Genomic DNA, 14,319 nt, shown 5'->3' on the forward strand with positions numbered 1-14,319 from the left:
ATTTTTTAAAATAATAATTCTTCAAAGCATAAAAATTTGTTCCTTAATGATTGGTGGATGTGAAAACATTACCACTGAAATCTACCTGATGACTTTATATCCATGCTTAGATGCCAAGGAGCTCAGAAAGTAACCGACTGTGACTAGTAATAATCAGATATATAGAGATTAGAAATGCATGTGCATTTTAGTGTCAATTGTATTGAATATGAATTTTTCTGTATGAAACTGTATTTTAATAGTGAAATGGAGATCTTTTTTAAAGTTTAAAACCTCATTTAATTTTATGTCTTATAGGGTTTATACTGAGTACAATATTGTATAACTGTATTAATTCAAATGTAAACCTAAAAATTTACAGCCAGTTTTGAAGGACATGCATATTAGCTCTGAAAATTGTTATTGAATATGTCAATGCTGTTGTAATGAAATGCTTCTCCTGATTGTGTGGTTATTAAATAAATAATTTAAAAAATAAAATAAAATAAAACGTGTGTAACTGTCTTCTGGCCCTAGCATGGGGACTGCTGGAGGCTGATTACTACTGGATGAGGGAGACTAGAACTTACCATCTCTATATAAGCTCATTAAGACTCCAGTGGATGAACTCGCACCGAAGGACAGCCAAGTACAAATGCTTCACATGATAGGATTTAACATGTATGGCAGAATGCACAAGGTTGTGTGGAGCAGGGGATGGGGGAATTGTGGTGGCATGGATGGGGGAGGAGGTCTAAATTTGATTAACAATTGTTGTATGAAATGTACAAAAGTTCAATTAAACATTTTTAAAGTAATAAAAATAAAAATAACAGAGGTCATTGTTCACACCTAAGGTTCACCTTAGAGATTTCTCGTAATTGAACATATCCCCAAATGGAATTGATCATTGACATGCTAATGTGCTCCTAAGAGCAAAATTAAAATGTTCCCTGCCTGAAGAATTATAATAAAGTTGCCTCTAAAAAATATGTGTGTAACTATCTTCTAAGTAAAGTTGAGGAGTGTAGAGGAAATCAAGATTCAAAAGCAAGTCTATCCAATCCTAAACCCAGGTACACATGAGGAACACATGAGAACCACTAAATGGATTCAATGCACTTTGAGTGTGTGTGTGTGTGTGTGTGTGTGTGTGTGTGTGTGTTTATAAATGTAGGTACATATGTGTAACAATAATAACCAAAGAAGAGGACAAAAAACTGTAATGGAGTGGGGAACATGGGAGGAGTTGGTGGAGAACTAGGAGGGATGGAAATAATGAAGGACAAAATTCATGTGCAAAATTTTCAAAAATAAAGTGTTTTTTATTTACTATTTTCATTTATATAATATATATATTATATATATATATATATAAATTCTTTGCCTGAATGTATGTAAGTGCACCACATGCATGCAGAGCCCACAGAGATGTGAAGAGGGTGTTGGATCCCCTGGAACTGGAGTTACAGATGGTTGTTAGCCAGCATGTGGGTGCTAGGAATCAAACTTGGATCTCCTGGAAGAACAGCAAGTGTTTCCAACCTCTGAGCTATCTCTCCAGCTCCCAAAATAAAATATTTTAAAATACTGATAACAAAATAAAAGATATTCAACATCTAAATGAAATGGCCATTGTAAGTAAATCTGAATAACCATTAGATAGTTGCACTGTTTAAAGTAAAAATAATAATGAATAATTAAATGTCCTTATTGATCCATGATTTTGTTAAAACTGAGACATATGGGACTAGATTTTGTTTTCTGGACATATGTATGATTTTGAGGAGTCTGAATGAGGTTACAGCTCTGTGGTTTGAGTCACTCCACAAACAAAGCAACTGCTGACAGGGATCTGATCAGTCAGCTAGGGAAAAAAATAAGTATACTAAAGCAACCATACCAAAGAAAAACTGCACTGCATACAAAATACTGTTTCATCGCAGTTCTAAACTAATATTAACATGAGATTTATTCCATAGAATTTAACACAATGAATGTCTCAATTTAGGTAATTGTTAAATCTTTGGCTGAAATAAATAGAAGGAATGAAATGCCTGACTGAATAGAAAGGCAGAAAGTGGTGTCAGTACAACCAGCCCAGAGGAAGAGCATCATCGAACTATAAATAAAATCTGCAGAGGAGAAAATAAAACGATTAAAGAATTAATTGGGCACAGGTGTTCTTGAAGCAGGTTCTAAGGGAGCAGATACATCCTTAAGTATCTTCAGGTTTTGAAAATGATTATTGTACAAACTGACCAAAATAGGCCTCTAATTGCTAGAATTTTCTATCATCAATTCTGAGAAGAAATTAAAAGATAAAGATATAATTTTTTTCAAAGAGGACTACTTAAATTTGTGAACAGGAAATCAGGGAGGCTGCTCAACAGTGTCAAAGTGTATCCCACCAATTTTGTTTTGCACTCTTCTTTAAGAAGTGCTGCCTGAAGACTGAATAGTGATGCAGTTAGTAGAACTGTGGCATAAAAGTGTCCTCTGAATGTCAAGCTTGGTTGCACCTGCTCACTTAGGATCATCACCAACAAACATGACTGTTTGATGCTCCACAAAAAAATAAAATAAAATAAAATAAAAGGAGGCACCAGGAGACTCGGCCACACCTCCCAGCCAACCAATCAGCCTAAGTTGCACTAGGAAGAGAGACTAAGAGTGTATAACTGGAAAAACACCATGAGGCTTGCCAACTGCTAGAAAGTCACGATATGGAGACTTTCCAGTGTGGCCTTGGGGTGGGAGAAGCCCCCCTCCTGTAAACAACCCCTCACCCGCTGCTCTGTACAGAGAAGATGTACAACTTCACCCTGGCAGAATGTTTTACTCTACTTCACAGAGCACTAAATATGCAAGGTGTTCCATGCACATAGCACCTGCTACATACACCTTCATTATTATAACCAGCAGAGGAGTGAATGCATGCAATATCTTCATCAATCTCAAATGACTTGGATGTTTTTATTTGAAGGAAACTTCTACACTTCTTAAAGTTTGAATGTACTACTTTGTCATTTCTGGAACTCTTGTCTAGTAACATCTGAATCTAAGTTAAAGTAACCTTGGAGAGAGATGGGAGATGCCTCATAAAGTGTGATGGACTGAGACAGTCACTCCTTGCTTAGAAATGAGCTGTGTTCTAATGTCTCTTATAACAGATAGCTGTCTGGTTAAGGGTGATTAATAATTAGAAAACTAAACTAATGAATTCTGTTTCAGTTGCCCTCTGAGGCCTCAGCCTTGGCTGTTTTCATGTTAAAGGCCTGAATATCAAATTCTTTTTAACCTAGAAAAAACTAAATAATATCAAATTTTGCACAATTTGTATGTTATAGGAAGATAACATTTTTACCAGATACAGAGAGGGTGACAGGTAAAATAGCTATATAAAATATGCTCTGGTCAATACTGTGCATTTTAGAATAACAATGCCTATGAGAACATTTTGGTATAATTTTTCTTGCATTATCTTCCTTTTTGGTTTATCAAATGATATCTGACAAGGTTTTAGTAAGCTGGAATATTCTTCTCACAACTTTCTCTTATATGAAAAAAAATGGACAGAGTAATTTCCTTGCAACACTGCTAGTCAGAAGAGAAGACAGTCTTGCATTATTTTGAGGCTTCAAGTGAAGTTAGGGTTTTCTTTTAAGACGGTGTCCAATCCTCTAATTTTTTTCCTATTGGTTTTGAAATTCCTAAGGAATGTACAAAGACCTTGACACCATACAAATCTGAACAAGTTCTCCTGGGAAATACTTCATTCCACAGGGAATGCTCATTTATCCTTGATCTCTCAGTTTAAAGCACTCAAAACCTGAAATGATGTCTTTCTTAAAAAATGACAAAACCATCCTTTTAAGACCATAAATAAAACTTTACATTTGTAATTTTCCTTTAACTTTAAACTCCACATAGGAAAAAATGCAAAGTTATGCTACTTTAAAAAGTCCCAGACACTTTCCTGAATACATAGGTATATATATGAATATACTAATGAATTGAAGTTCTTTTTCTTCTCTCTAAAAATATGTTAGTGACTAAAAACTTCAAGCTAAAATCACACACACACACACACACACACACACACACACACACACACACACATCTTGGTAAGCTCCTCTAAATTTCCAATTTCCAAAGCAAAGCCAAAGCTTTTATTTTAATTTTTTAAATATACATAAAAGTATAAATTATTAAATATTCTTCATTTATAGTTTTAAACTCAAAATGCATTTCTGCTATAAAGCTTATAAATTAATTAATACATTTCAAAAATTAACAGATGATTGGCCTTAGTTACATACACACTTCTACCAGATGCCAAACAAGGTTACCAATAAAAGAAAATTTTCTGGTAAAAAGAACAGTTAGACCTAAAATGGGGGAAAAATAAGCACATTTTCTCTTTACATTAATCACAATTAAGACTATTTTAAAGTGTTACTCTATGAGTGCAGTCACTATTCTAACTATTATTCTCAGAAATTCCTAATTTTATGCACTGTGAGTTATGATCCAAGTCACAGGTCTGCTTTTAACACTGCATTGCTTTTGGATCATCCTAATTTGAGTTCTGTTTGAGATTAGTCTAATCGTAGATGCTTTGGGCATCCTGGGACTTAAGTGCACATTATGATTGCTCCTGTTCTGACTCTGATGAAGATATGATGCTTGTAAGGCTCTGCAAGCAGTACGTTTCTCACTGCTCTTATTCCTTTGTACTCTCCCTAAAACAAGCCCTTAACCCCAAATGTTGAACATGGCTAGCCACTAATACTAGAGGAAAAGTAAAACCTTCTCTCCAAGAATAGGTAGGTTCTTTCCAGTTCTTTCCAACAGGAAAAAATATTGTTCTATTTTTTTAAAGGTCTATGTTTTCAGCTGAAAATAAAATGCTTGCAAAGAGGAGAAGAGGGAAGGGTAAAAAAGGTGCACAAAAATAGGCATATTTTCAAGATTAAGCCTCCAAGAGAGCCAAGCAAGCATGCACTCTTTCTACCCTTGCAGTCTTTCAATGTAAATGTCATTTTTAAGCCACTGAACAAGATCAAAAGACATAGACCCTTGAGACTATCCAGAAAGTTTAAAAATTTTTTAACACTCAATAGGTTAGATTCACTTGGGATTAAAATATTACCCTTCAGGTAAGAATAATTGCAGCACCTTCTGATTCCCTACTTCTGGAGAGTCAAATGTTATATGTAGTCTTTGATGACAACTCATACAGCTACAAGAAAAACTAAGCGTATGCATATATACATTTACATTATTAAAAGTAAGATTCTAAAACACAACACTTAATTTCCAAACCATCTGTCTCCTGCCACTTAGTTCGACTGAGTCAATACACCTTGATTTTTGTGAATTGCAAGAAATAACATCAATGTACCAATTCTTATTGGAATGTATATTAAATACTATTTGAAATATGTAACAGCATTTTTCATAGAGTCATTGAATCAGGCATGGGCTTAAATGAACAGCTGAGTTGAATGAGTGAAATATTAGCCCACACCCAATTATTTTCTAATTCATCATTTCCCCCTCTGAATATCAGAATGTTCTTTCTGGATTAGAATGACTAAGCAATGTAAGCCAGAAAAAAAATAAGATCTTAAAAAACAAGATCAATATTTCAGTTTACCAATGGCATTCTCAATTTCTTTTTGAATGAAAATAAAATCACTGAAGGATGAAAATGATTTTATTGTAATCATACTAGCCTAACTGAAGAATTTGTATTTACTCTTTTGGTCTTGTTTATGACAGAGACAACTGAATACATTTGTTAAAGGTTTAAGCAACACACTTGAAAGTATTCTAAGTATTTTTAAAATTTTTTACTTATTTCTATTTTATGTGTAAGTCGATATTGCCTGCATGTATGTAAGTACACCCATGTTGTTCAATGCTGGTGAAGGTCAGAAGAGGGTGTCAGATCTCCTGGAACTAGAGCTGCAGATAGTTATTAGCTGCCATGTGGATGCTGTGATTCAAACCTGGGTCCTCTGCAAGAACAGCAGTTTTCTTAACCACTGAGCCATCTCTACAACCCAAGATATTCTGAGTATTTAGCATAATGAAGTTTAGTTATATAATTTTCCATTAATGATTTTTTATGCCTGATGTTCATACAAAATTTTAGGGAATATTCAGTCTGCTTGCTGTCTCAATGTATAACTTTACAATTATTCTTTGAAAGGCTCTGTAAATATCTTAATTCCTTTAAGAAAAGAACACAGTCTTATGGTTAATGAATGTAATTTTAGGAGCACACCTATGCAGTGTGCCTTCAGAAGATTGAAGGAAATACATGCCAACTATTCTAAAACAATTATAATCAGGGGCTGGATATATGGTTCAATGGTTAAGAACACCTGCTTTACTTCCAGAAGACCTCAGTTCAATTCTCACTACCCAAATGGTGGCTAACAATAGTTTGTAACTCCAGTTCCAGATGATCTATGCTCTCTTCTGGCCTTCACGGGCATTGCACGACAAGAGTACAATTACATGCAGGCAGGTTATACACTCACACACAAAAAATAAAAATAACAAATGAATAACAAATTATGATGAGAAGCTGTACATTGTACTCATTGAGTATGATCTCACCCTTATGTGGGGTGGGGCTCAAGAAAGAGAAAATAGACTTCAGTGTTATAAATGAAAAATGGGTAATAATGGACAGGAGAGGATGGGTTTAATTGGATTGGAAATGGAAGGGGAGAAAGAGGAGGGATAGCTAATATTAAAGCCCTTTTGAAAAAGTCATTCAGAATCCTTCTGTAAAAGACTCTTACAATGGATACACATTCAATATAAAACCATTTTAAATATAGTTATCCTATAACAGGGGTTCAGGAGCCACAATAAACACCACAGGCTAGCAAACGAAAAGCCCAATACCAGGAATGGACTCTCTCTCTTTTGGAGTTGTTGACCAAGAGGTCCCATAGACCCTCAAACAATACTGGATATTGCCATTGTGCTTGCTTACCCTTCAGAACTTGACCGTAAGACCCTATTGCTGAAGATACTCCATACCTGGGTCATAGAACAAGCAAGGAGAAATCAAGCTGGTACTGACCTTAAAGCTTCATCTCTTCTGGCTATCTTTCATAATACTAGAAGGTGTTATGATACATTGTTGGCAACAAAAGGTAATCATCACTCTTACCAAGAACTGGTTTGGCAAAATATGCTCACTATTGCAGTAGTGGCACAAATATTATGGGAGCAACCAACCACCTTCTAATTGGATTAAGGCCTGTTTCACAGTATGAAGTGCATTGTGATACTATTATCAAGGCCATGAACCTGAGACTAGACTGGTCACAGAACAAAGGGAAGAACCTACTACTATTATTCTGCTTAAAAAAAATAGTATTAAACAGTCTCCTAATGACTTATTGTTATACCCATAGATTAGTGCATCTCTCAACTCTCACCAGAGGAGACTCTTCCTGCAGGAGATGGTGATTAGTACAGAGACCCACAAATGATCAATGTGTGGAGAATAAGACTATGGCTTGGTCCTAAGTTGGATACCTGTATTGCACTCTTTCCTTCAAAAGCTCAGGGATCATTGTAGAAGAGGTAATGGAAAGATTGTAAGAGCCAGAAGTGGTGCTGAATACAAAGAAACTATTGTCTGGATTACCACAGGGTAGTTTCACATATGAACCTATAATGCTTGTGACAGGATGCACAAGACCTGTGCTAACCCAAGCCAGAGAGAGTCCCAGTACAGATGGGAGGAAGTTGGCAAGAAGCCCTAGCCCTGGCTGAGGATCTATTGGCAATTGATAGATGCTGAAAGGGTTAGGTTTAATGGTGAGTTACCTGGTAGGTTGACCAGACTCCACACCCAAGAGCATTTTGAAAACACAGAAAACATCAACTCAATGGATGGTGGCAGGGAGAAGTAAGGTGATGGTGGAGAAGAAGAAGGGGTCTGAATACAATCAAAACACATTGTGCTGAAGAGTAATAAGATGTTTAATTAGTGTCTTCTTTTATCCATTCTGGGGAAGCATTTTCCTCCCTGTGCTTAAGGAACAAGCTAAGGATTTAATGTGTGCAACAGGAGCATTCTACCACTAAGCTAAATTTCCACCACAATAAGATTTAATGTAAATATCACCAATAACAACCCATAACTTGATCTGCCCACTAACAGCTAATTTTAATAAAATCAAATCATACCACAAAAAAGATAACTTGCCCCAAGAAATGTGTCTTTAATCCTAAACTGAGTAAATTGCCTCTAATGATCTTGTCACATATATTTGATAAATTTAATGTGACCTAAAACATATTTTTATAAAATAATCCATGTTGCCAGAATTGATGAAAATTGATTACACTAAGAATAAATGCAGACACAGAATTTGTAGAACTTCTTTGTAATCTGTACATAATTCTTATAAATCTAGACTGTCAAAATAGATTACAGGAATTTGGAATGTTGGAACATCTCTAATAGAATCTATTCACCTTGTTAATGGAGTGCTCAGTTTCCAGGACCATGATTAATTCTCATGTTTGTAAAATGGCTCGTAGATTTCAAAGATCTTGCAAAATCCATGGAAGTTTGCTAAATTACTGCAATTGTGCCATCTTTCAAATAATGAGGGTGAGTTAGAGAGGTGCTTTCTTACTACCTTAATTGCTTATTTCCCATCCATTCTTCTAACCTTACATCAAGCTACCTATAAGAGCCCACATCTACAAAATGCTAAAATCAGGATTATTTTAACGTGGAGGGATATTATCACACAAAAAAATGTATTCCATCTTTTTCAAAATTGGCTGTAAGTTTTTAGGTTTACAGCTGAATTGTTACAGTTATACAATATTGAATATGTCAATGCTGTTGTAATGAAATGCTTCTTCTAAGTATGTGGTTATTAAATAAATAATAAGCTGAAAAAAATGTATTTCATGTAGTTGTCCTAATGCTAAACCTGATTGCTTCAGTATTGTCTACCAGCTTTGAAAACACATAACCACACATAAACATAACCTATGAGTTCACTCAACAACAGTTAGCAAAGCAGTGATATCAGCACAAATGAGAGCAAGAGCTTCCTAACAATACCATGTAATCCTGGACTTCCTTATTTCTGTCCCATGCAAGGCAGATGGTCATTGTAATCTTCCTAGCAAATTGAAGCTCTATTTCAACGTTTCAGTCTTATTGTCTAAAAATGATAAAAGCATCTTTTTTGAGATTAGAAGCAAAGGAGGTCAACTTCCTGAATATTTTTATTCCTGACATGAGCCTGGCTCCTGGCTTTTCTATTTTAGGCTCGGCCCCAGTGCAACCCAAGACATGCACTCACAGTGGAGCGTGTGTGCACATCACAGGACTGTGAGTTGCTGCTGACACAGCCATCACTCTTACTCTGTGGAGTATTTCTTTCATTCTTTTGCTGATGTCATTATGAAAAATAGTGCTGGCACAGCCTTATCGCCACTTGGCATTTTTTCATATTTATGTGGCTAACTTATTCTTGAAATTTTATTTCCAAAGATGTTGTTATGTGGTGAAGCAGTTTCTAAGTGGAGTTCTTATTATAATTTTATGAATTTAATATGTTGGAGTATTGATATATTTCACTAATTTTTAAAAGCTCCTGAAAACCAAAAGCAATAAAATATCAGAAGGTATTTATACTTCTAAAACCTGAATACAAATAACACATTTCTATTCACTATTAATTGTCTAATTACTGATGATAGAGCTTAAACTTTAATTTCTTAATTTGATAGGGTGTGCGAGCTTTCTGTGTCATTGTAATTGTATCATCATTAATTTTCACTTAATATTAAATATTAGCTCATAATAAATAAAATCATATATTTCCAGCACATCATCTACAATGGGACAAGATCTCAGATGTGCCACTTACACTTTATGCTCATTTTCAGCACCTCTTATAATTACCTTCTCCAGAAGACCTACATTTATAATACAGCTGATAAAAATACAAAAAGAAATCCAAGACAAAAATCTAAGGACACTGAAGCTGGGATATATGGCCACGCATAAAACCATCAAAAATCTGTTTTCACTCCACGTACAATTCTGCTGATTACTTTTTAATCTAAGATGTACATTTCACAATGATGAATAGAGAGGATTTTATTACATGCACTTGAATGAGCTAAGGAAAGGCCTTACCTGTATGGGTGACATGTCATTTGTAATAAGAACATATTTTAATATTGAGACATAATGAAATTATAAATCAGTAATAATCCACAGCATAATGAAAATTTAAAGCTAGTTCAAAGTCATCTAAAAATCAAAAGACACTTTTGGAAAGGTTTCAATGATCTTAAACATTTAAATTGTAAAATCACATTTGTGAGGATGGAAAGATGGTCTAGCAGTTAAAAGCACTGGCTGTTCTTTCAGAGGACCAGGTTAGGTTCCTAGCACCCACACAGCAGCTAACAGCAATCAGTAGCTGCAGTTCCAAAGGATCTGATGCCCTCTTCTGACCTCCGTGGGCATTGTACATATGTAATACCCTTACAAACGTGCAGACAAAACACACATACACATGAAAAATGCACATTTGTAAATGAATACTTAAATAATATTTCATAATAGTGCTGGCTCTTCTTCATAGTTCTTTAAAGCAGTTTATTCATTCATTTATTTATTTTGAGTGCTGAGGATCAAACCAAAGACCTTGTGCATGTGTCTCCCGATTGGCTGGTTCCTCCAACGGGCGGGGCCTGAGACAAAGCAGGAACTAGGAAGGGAAGCTAGGAGCTATCTTGGGATGGAAGCCAGGAGCTGCTGGTAAATCGTGATGGTGTAGGAAACTCACCACCAGGGCAGCAACTCAAAGACAGAATGGACTGACTCCCTGTGGACCTGGGGTGAGATCGCTGGCCCTGAGGCTGTGAGCGCATGCTGGCGGGGTTATGGGCGTGGCAGGTCTGATAAGGTGGGCTCTGAGTCCAGGCAGCATGGGGCCGGGCACTGGATACTCATTCCTTTATAAGTTAATAAACTCACATATATGGTTTGTCTGATTGCGCAGGAGACCTAGAGAGAATTCGGGCCACTCTACCACTGAGTAAGCACGCTACCACTGAGCCATATCCCAGACCCTAAAGGCTATTCCAGTCAGTTTCAGTGTAAGAATGACATGCTTCAAGTAAAATTCATTTAACTTGCATCACATGCACATGACTAGATACATCAACCATGTTGTTTTTGCAAAATATGGGAAGGTTGCATGCACGCAGTTAGAGCATACTGACATGGTCTCCCTATTGTACAAGTTTCTCTAGGAATAAGTTAACATTTTCCCCAGTAGGAGTCAGTTGAGTTTATGGTAAAGAAGTCATGTGACGTTAACAATAACTTTGTACTTGATCATGATTGACATGCTCCTCAAATCCCACTGTTTAATGATTTAAAGTTCAAGAGAGAGAAGTATAAAAATATATGAGAACATGGATTCACTCTGATCAAGGAAAAGTGAATAGATAAAGAAAAATGTGGTTGAAGAGATGATGGAGCTCCTCAGCCTTCAAAATAGAAAAAAAAAAGCTTGTCATTTATGACCATCTGGGTGAAACTGTAGAACATTATGCTAAGGGAAATAAGGCAGATGCAGGATAAATGCTTTATAATCTCATGTATATGCAGAGTCTAGACCTAAAGAATTCAGAGAAGCAGAGAATAGAGTAGTGGTTGGCAGAGACTGAAGGAAAGAAGAACAAGGAGGCACAAAGGGCACAAAGTTTGTTATGCAACACAAGCAAGCCATGGATGGCACAGCACAGCCTATAGCTGGCCACATTGAATTGTATAGATAACAGTTTGTTGAGAGGAAATCTTATGTTAACTGTGTCTCTCAAACTAATACAGTAAATGCAAAAGAACATTTTAGAAGTAACAGATATATCTAAGGCATAAACACAGTGATGGCTTCATGGTTCATGGATGTAAAACAAACCCCAACACACACAGTTTTGTCTATTAAACATACAAAGCTGTCTGTAAGTCACTCAATAGTTTGTATGCATATATATATATAAATACATATTTCATCATAATTGAAATTTGAGTTTTTTCAAGTTAAATGTTGACACATAGAAATTTTTACTTAATAATAACAATTAAAATAAGTTTCAAATTTCTTTTAATTTTGAAATCAAAAACAACATGTACTGTGGGTTCTATTCAGTGATAATATATTCAATTATTGGTAAATGGAAGCTTATGTAAAGTGAAAAACTGATATAGAAAGACATAAAAATCACATTGGTCACATTTTATTCTACAGAATTTTAAGACATCACAGCTCAAGGCACAAAAAGATCTCCTCCAGTTTAACAGTACAGAACATTCCTAAAGCATTCACACAATATATACAACTCTTTCTGAATAAAGCTAATGGCATCTTCTTAAGCCACCTGTTCCTAAAATACATATATATAAAAGGTACATCATATATTTTATCTCATTACTATAGTTCCTCTCTTAGATTCTTGTCTTTCTATGTGTTGAAATATTCTCTATACCGAAACCATAACATTAATTACAGTCAACTTCTCCATTTTAAAAGATAATTTATTTTTATCATAAAACACTCTAATCAAAAATATTTCCATTTAGATAAGTTGTGGCATTTTGAGATTGGTCTATAACAAGTAAGACTCTATTATCAATTGATGCATGACTTTCTTCACGCATCAACTGGCATTTTCAGGCACCTCAAATGACAACATAGGATCAAGGCAGCACCAGGTCAATCGTTTCCTGGGAGTTCCAAATGATTGGAAGAAAGGACACTTACCATGTTCCAGCCAGGGTAGAGGTAGTCTGTACCCACAAATTCAAAATAATGAGCGAAGCCTTCCTTCAGCCACACATCTTCCCACCACACAGGAGTCACAAGGTCACCAAACCACTGCAGGGTCAGATAAATGAAGAGATGTCAGATGTAATAGCATATATCTCTGAACAATTTTATCTAAAATTATATGTATTAAACTGTTATTATCATAACTGGAAGTCATTCCCAAATTGATTTTGTGATTTTAAAATGTGTTGTGGCAAGACTGTATGGATTTATTGGACTACATGGGTGACACTGTTATTTCATAAATGCAATCAGGGAGAACAAAAAGAACAATCAAGGAACACAAGAATGCTTAACTTGATGAAGAAAGGATTCGGAAATCAAAGCTGAGGACAACACTGTTCAAATATTTGAAAGTCTATTATATAGAAGAAAAGGCCTGTGTCTTGTGGCCCTATGGGGACAGACTGCAACTGATGAGTCCAAATTAGGACTGACCAATATCTGCTGAAGGTATATGAAACTCTCTAGCTAATGGCACAGCAATACCACCTAGAGTGGTGGTGAACTGCTCGTCACTGGAGGCTCTGAAACACCACCTTCTAATGGCAAAGAGCATTCAGAGGAGTCATTGGCTGATGCAGAACCATCCTTGCTGGACTCTCATGATCCCATGATAATCAGGGGTCAGGCCAATAAAATCTTAGATGGTTCATGAAAAGTTTTAAATGGTGTTTGAATTAAATAATAATAGTTATTTAAAAACCATTGCTCAGTTTAGAAGTGCTAAAGAAGTTCTTTTTTTATTAAAATATATTATAAACCAGATACTAGCCTAAAATCTTGAAATTAAATGATGAATAGTTAGGCATGTCCCTTCTCATACAAGTGACAGTTATGAATGAAAAGACCATTAGGTAAGGTAAATGATTTAAAAATAACAATAAACAACACAATTTCAGATTCTCATAAAATGTTACAGGAATGGAGAAAGAACTGCTTCAATTGTAAAAGCAAAATAAATCTCTAAGCAGATAGCATCTGAGATGAAATGTTAATGATAAGAAATAACCAGCCATGAGAAAGCCTTACACGGAGTCAGGATAGATAGCAGACTAAGTAATTCTTAGTGTAACACCTCTACGTGGTATGCCTTCTGACTCCCAAGGCTCAAGGGGGACAGGGGGAGGGGGATGGAAAGATCTAAGAAACAGAGGTGTTAGATATCCAAAAGGAAACAGAGTTTTCCAGACAGTTGGTCAGTTACTCATATGATCTCACAGCAATGGTGATAGCATGAACAAGTCCCATGAAAACTCAAACCAGACAAAATATCAGCAAAGACATCAAGACGTGGGTAAGAAATCCCAGCCCTACCTATGGAACCATTGGCCCAATGGTTGCTGGGAGGGGGAGAGTAGGTTTCTTTAAAGGATGTGACTCTTAATAGGTTAACCAGACACAAATTAAACTTTATAGGATATAT

At 35.7% G+C, this 14,319-nt stretch overlaps 1 protein-coding gene across 1 annotated transcript in view; it reads right to left on the bottom strand.

Annotated features, from left to right (window-relative positions):
• The window catches only part of Trhde (thyrotropin releasing hormone degrading enzyme), a 468,335-nt gene that overhangs the window by 211,704 nt on the left and 242,312 nt on the right, over positions 1-14,319 (bottom strand). Inside the window, exon 5 of the mRNA XM_008834550.2 lies at positions 12,828-12,941. Within this exon, the coding sequence (XP_008832772.1) occupies positions 12,828-12,941 (114 nt within the window). The remainder of the gene's footprint in view (positions 1-12,827; positions 12,942-14,319) is intronic.

Source organism: Nannospalax galili, unplaced genomic scaffold, assembly GCF_000622305.1.
Source record: "Nannospalax galili isolate Female #2095 unplaced genomic scaffold, S.galili_v1.0 scaffold76, whole genome shotgun sequence".
Classification (NCBI taxonomy): Eukaryota; Metazoa; Chordata; class Mammalia; order Rodentia; family Spalacidae; genus Nannospalax; species Nannospalax galili.